Below are 6,411 nucleotides of genomic sequence, written 5' to 3'. Positions count from 1 at the left end.
CTCTGCCTAACTCTAACCCCTAACACTAACCCGTAACTGCTAATATCTTACCCCCTTACCCCTAACCACTTACACAATACGTATCTTCTAACCTCTAGCCCCTAGACCTAGCCCCTTACACCTAATAGCCCATGCCTAACCCATAAAATCTATAAACACACGGTTATGCTTATCTGAATGGTTGCTTTGGTTTCAATGTATTCAGGAAGGGGAAAAGGTCAAACAGCCTAGACGTCTATTTATAGATTCAATGTCGCGACGTAGAATGGAAACCTTTGCTATTTGCAGAGTTTGTACATTATATTTCTTGCACAACTACGAAAGGTTTTTTGACGTTTAACCAGATTTAAGCTGTCCTTTCCCCAGAACTTCCACCGCTTGGTTTTTTAAAAACAGTTTAAACAATATAAATTTCATTAACAAAATAATTGACAAAATATAATTAACCCAACCTTGGGTAAGGGTTACCAAGCTAGCAATTACAAATAAACTTCTACCAACAGCAAGCCAGCTTGTAGGACTAGAACCACGAATATTTCACTTTCATTCTCCTATGACCACTACAAGCGGATACAAGTGGAAACGAATGTCAATAAACGACCTAGCACTTGTCAATGTTACACAACTCTTCACGAACGTTGTGACACCGAACTTTTAATATTGACTTGACCTCAGAAGGGTATGAGATTGGGGGGGGGGGGAGTTGAGACCGTTTTAATACGCTTTGTAGATGCAGTAGTTTAAGTTACAATGCTTGTGTGTCAATCTGTTGTTCTTTCTGTTTGTGGCGATTCTTGAAACGAATTTTCAACCCACTTTTATTACAACGATATTGTGTTTTACGGCAGTGGCGGACTAAGCGAGAAGCTGAGCAGGCAGCAGACGGGGCCCTTGATTTTTAGGGGGGGGGGGGGGGCGCCTTAAATAAAAAAACTCATTGTCATGTGATTTTTTTACTTTCACGTTTATACGATGTATAGAGGAAGTCTTGTAATCGTGCAAAAAAAAAATCAAGATTTTTGCAAAGCTCGACGTTTTACAGCTCCCTGAGACTGAAAAACATAATTTTGCAATCTTGTCCGTATGTCTCTGTGTGTGTATGTGTGTGTGTGTCTGTGTGTGTGTCTCTGTGTGTGTGCGTGTGCGTATGTAAACACGATAACTTGAGTACCGTTACAGCTAGGTTGATGAAATTTCATAAATAAGTATTACATCGAAATCGTAGATCCGTATCAACTTTTGAGCGATTTCCGATAAAAGAAGTGGAGCTTTTTCTACTTTCAATTTTTCAAAAGCCTATAACTTGAGTACTATTTCAGATAGATAAATGAAATCTGACATGTAAGTAAAACATCTAATTCTCTGCCTTCTGTCAAATTTTGAGTAATTTCCGTTGACCGAAAGTAGCAATTTTTGCTATTTCCGATTTCTCAAAGAACGCATATAAATTTATTAAGTACTAAAAAAATCAAACACTACTATGCACATTTTATTTGGCGTTCACTTGGTGTGCAATTCTTTTTTCGACGAGATTTTATTCTATTTTAAAAAGTTTAAGTATTTAAAATGGATTAAAAATCATGTCTATATCCCGAGTTGCCATCGCCTGTTATTTCATATAAGAATATTCGAGTAAGTTTAGGGGAGATCACTCCCGGTTTATTTAAAAATACATTCTGTTTTAATACACACACTCAGACACAAAACAACACCAACAGAAAAAAATAGAAAAAGCAATCAAAGAGTGTCTTTAAAAAAAAAAAAATTACGAATCTTAAAATAATTTTTTAGTGCACACGGTGAAAGCTTTGTCTATTACCTGGCATACTTTATGAACATCAGTTAACATTGTAAACGTTATTTGTTATTGTAAATATCGGTTGTCATTATCAACCCTAACTCTAACACGTGTGGATGGGAAGTGGGCCAACAAGATTTTGCTACTTTTGTCTGGAGACTACTTGACCCTTCACCCCTGACTGAATGCTGGGTATCTAATCCTCAAGCATTCAATCATCGTAGTGACTAGATCTGGCACGTGATAGTGAGGCCACACCAATTCAAATATTTTTTGTGGACTACATTTACATTGAACCGACAAAATCATATCTGATGCAGACAAATATATGTATGGTTTTTGAACTTTCAGCCTTCTTTTAGTGCATTTGTTTATACATATATATATATATATATATATATATATATATATATATATATATATATATATATATATATATATGTATATATATATATATATGTATATATATATATATATATATACACAAAGCAAACGTTTTTTTTTTGTTATTTTTAAAAAATTCATTTTTAATAATTACTGCCTTTGCGAAATGATAAATGACTATTTCTTTGTCGTTGTTGTAATTGACACGAATGTAGATAAAAGAACACCTGAAGCGGATACACTACACCGTACCGTACCGCAACCCAAATGAAATCCCTACACTCCTCGTTTTACACTCCATCCCCACCCCGCCCCATGACCAATGTGACGTCCCACACTGTCCCGAATATTAAAACCCATAAACCCACAAATTGAAACCTACGCCTCATCCCACTAACTCCACAATCCAAACTCAATTACTCATTTCATACAACTCTCCGTATCACACACCACTCTCCGTATCACACACCACTCTCCGTATCATACACCACTCTCCGTATCACACACCACTCTCCGTATCACACACCACTCTCCGTATCATACACCACTCTCAGTATCACACATCACTCTCCGTATCACACACCACTCTCCGTATCATACACCACTCTCCGTATCATACACCACTCTCAGTATCACACACCACTCTCCGTATCACACACCACTCTCCGTATCATACACCACTCTCAGTATCACACATCACTCTCCGTATCACACACCACTCTCCGTATCATACACCACTCTCCGTATCATACACCACTCTCCGTATCACACACAGCACTACACACTGACCAAACCCCACAACACCCCCATAAGACGCCCTCCCCACTATCCCCACTATCCCCCATAAGACGCCCTCCCCACTATCCCCCATAAGACGCCCTCCCCACTATCCCCCATGAGACGCCCTCCCCACTATACCCCATATCGAAACCTACATACCACCCAAAAAACCCAACGACTCACAACCTGTCTCTCATCCCACAAAATACACACCTTTCCCCATTCCCACATACCAACCACGAAGCAACACTCGATCTAATATAATCCCATTTAGCACACCTGAACCAAAGAAAATATTTAAATAAATAAGTATATATATTTTAAACTACAGCAGTAATATATTCGAACCCTGATTCTGACCCCCCCCCCCTGCACCCGAAAGGGCATATGAGCTTCTAAAGGGAATTTCCATGTTTATTTTTAAATATATTTTAAAACACCAAAAATATTACCCTGGGTAATATCAGTACATTTCACATATCTGACACAGATTGTTTGACCCAAGCACTTCATTATACGGATGTGCGACGATATCGGTAACCGGTAATTTCTTAAAATTTGAAACAAGGCAGAGAAATCAATTACTAATATGTGAAATTTCGTCTATCTATCTAAAACAGAAATCATGTTATAGGCTTTTGAAAAAAACAAAGGTAGAATAAATTCCACTTCCGGTTACCGGGAATCGCTGAAAAGCCGACACACAACTACAAATTCTGTGTAATGCTTATATAAGAAATTTGATCAATCCATCTGTAACGGTACTCAAGTTATCGTGTTCCCTCTCTCTCTCTCTCTCTCACACACACACACACACGTGCACGCACACACACACACACACATACAGACAAGATTTAAAAATTAAGTTTCCTCGACTCAGGGAGGTCTAAAACGTCAATATTTGTAAAAATCTCAATTTCGAATGTTTGCACGATTACAATACTTCCTCTATACTCGGTATAAAATAAAGTGAAAACGATTCCAATCCCTATAGCTAACTTAAATCTATTTCAAAATCTATCCCTAATCAATATTTACTAATTTTGTTGAAATCATTAAGATGAGCTTAAAACAAATCGTTCACGATCGTTGATTTTCGTACATTTGTTTCAAATTAATCCAGTTACAAGATATCGAGTCTAAAATATACAGCATTGGGGGTCATCTATAAATGACGTCACGTTTTTTTGACGAATTTTACCTTCCCTCTCCACTCCGTCACACATCATCACAAAAAGCCAGACCCCCCCCCTAACACGACGTCTCACCTCAGCCTACAACCCCCTCAAAATTGCAGTTGAATTTTTTTTTTAAACATCGATATTTTTTCCAAAATCTTGTCTAAACTTTGTCAAAATATAGTATTTTTATGAATTCCTATTACAATTTATTAAAACAGGTTTCTAAAACGCGAAATAAAGTCTAAAATTCTTTTTCTAACATTGTTTTTTTATAATGCAAAAATTGTGACGTCGCACCATCTAAACCCCCCCCCCCCCCTCCCACCCTCCTCCTCATCACACACACCGTCACAAAATTACGGAACCCCCCCCCCCCCCCCTCCCCCTACGAGTGTGACGTCATTTATGGACGACCCCCTTGCCCAGTAGAATGAAATAACAGTTTTATTTCTAGTGGCCTATGTTCCAGGAGGGGGGGGGGGGGGCAAGAGGCAAGCCTAACCTAACCTTTCTATTGGTTATTTTACGTTAAGTTTTGGACCTGGTGGTTGATAAAGCAGATAAAGTAGAGTCTATCTATTTCTGTATTTTTGGCATATGAGATATAGTACGGGCGGGGCTGAGTGAAATCAGGGTGTCTTACAGAACTCGAGACTTTTTACCAATCATTCAAAATACATTTCAGCTAACGCCAACAATTGTCAGGCTCAATAAAAAATGTTTAATATCTTTTTATAATCGTTTGGGATTTCTCTGCTCAAAGTTTTAGAAGTAATTAACAGTTTTAAATTTCAGGTTTAACTAATATTAAACTGGACATTTGCATTTTATGTACATGCATAGATTTTTAAACAATTAAAACATATATTTTCAATGCAATTAATTAAAAGCTTTTCATTTTTATGATTTACACATTTATTTCCTCAGAGTTTTAAAATATTTGTTTGTTGGAAAAGTTTTTTTTTTTTAAATTTTTATCAAAATGTGTGATCAACACTCAAAGCCAAAAGATTTTAGTTGCTTTTTTTTAATGCTTTCCTTTCAATGGTCGAGGACAGAATTTTTTGTTTGCATTGTTCAACCTTCGATCTTTAGTTGTGATAAAATAAATGTTTAACAATCATAATATCTTTTACTTACATTTTACCTACTTATTTGTGTTGTCGTTTTTTTGTCAATACATTTGAAATATACATTTAGTTATTATTGCTGGTTTGCCAATGGTTGTTTCAATTCTTTTTAGTTTGTCTACATGTGTGTTTTTGTTCTTGAAAATGTTATCTTGAGTATGTTGTCTCTAATTAATGTGTTTACATGTGTTGTTTGTGTGCGCGAATAAAATACATCCCTTACAAAACGTTCAGCATTGTAACTTTGTGTAATCAGACTAGTTTGGTCTTTGGACCTGTGCAATATTTCAAGTTCACCCTATCAGGTTAATGTGGAGTATGTTGTGTGGTCTATCTACCTGATGTTTTATAGGGGTTAATTTATGAAGAGTTGTCTAATGTTTTAAGTTATAGATTTAAAAAAAAAGACATTTTCCAATAGATAAAACAAGAGTTGTCTAATGTTTTAAGCAATAGATTTAAAAAAAAAAGATATTTTCAAGTTGATAAAAAATAAAATTAAAAAACTCCAACATTTTCATCGTTAGTGGTAGTGGAAGTAATGCGTTCCCTCTGGTATGGGTCTTGTGTTGCCTGTAAATAAGAGGAAATTATTTCTAGCATCAAACAGAATGAGAAGACTGGCTCGCATCTATCTCTATTGCTTCACCGGAAATCTTCTTTACATACTTTTCTGCTTCAGAGTAAAAAAAAAAACGACAAAAACTAAAATAGAATTGACCTACTTAATGGCCAGGCCTGGGGAGTCCAACTGTGATCTAGCGGCGGGGAGGGTACAGTCCTTTGTTCTGGTCTGTGAGAAAGTCAGATTTGTTGCTCAAATGTATCAACAGCTTCAGTGACACAAGAAAAGATTTTTAAAATATCGAAAAGAATTATAGAAAGATATTCTTAAAAGAAGAAACAAGCCTACCTAATTTGTTCCAATTGATCCGTTGAATTTCTGAAAAATAGTAACAACCAGTAAAAAGTGTAGCATTACAAAAAATGAAAAAACAAACAAAACCCTTTGAACTAAATTACACATCAAATCTAACAGACCTGATCTAACAGACCAGATCTAACAGACCAGATCTAACAGACCAGATCTAACAGACTTTAACAGACCAGATCTAACAGACCAGATCTAACAGACCAG

At 36.3% G+C, this 6,411-nt stretch overlaps 1 protein-coding gene across 5 annotated transcripts in view; it reads right to left on the bottom strand.

Moving 5' to 3' along the window:
* Positions 1-4,849: 4,849 nt before the first annotated feature.
* Positions 4,850-6,411, bottom strand: part of LOC131951834 (protocadherin Fat 3) — a 47,079-nt gene continuing 45,517 nt past the window's right edge. For all 5 annotated transcript variants that reach the window (XM_059314248.1, XM_059314236.1, XM_059314245.1 and 2 more), the window contains exons 18-20: positions 6,187-6,216; positions 5,999-6,066; positions 4,850-5,846 (exon numbers count right to left, since the gene is read on the bottom strand). In XM_059314248.1, coding sequence (XP_059170231.1) covers positions 5,797-5,846; positions 5,999-6,066; positions 6,187-6,216 — 148 coding nt within the window. In that variant the 3' untranslated portion in view covers positions 4,850-5,796. The remainder of the gene's footprint in view (positions 5,847-5,998; positions 6,067-6,186; positions 6,217-6,411) is intronic.

This window comes from Physella acuta, unplaced genomic scaffold, assembly GCF_028476545.2.
Source record: "Physella acuta isolate Inbredline_101_S28 unplaced genomic scaffold, ASM2847654v3 ptg000067l, whole genome shotgun sequence".
Classification (NCBI taxonomy): Eukaryota; Metazoa; Mollusca; class Gastropoda; family Physidae; genus Physella; species Physella acuta.
The sequence above is the reverse complement of the archived record's forward strand: the minus strand, read 5'-3'. Positions and strand labels throughout refer to the sequence as shown.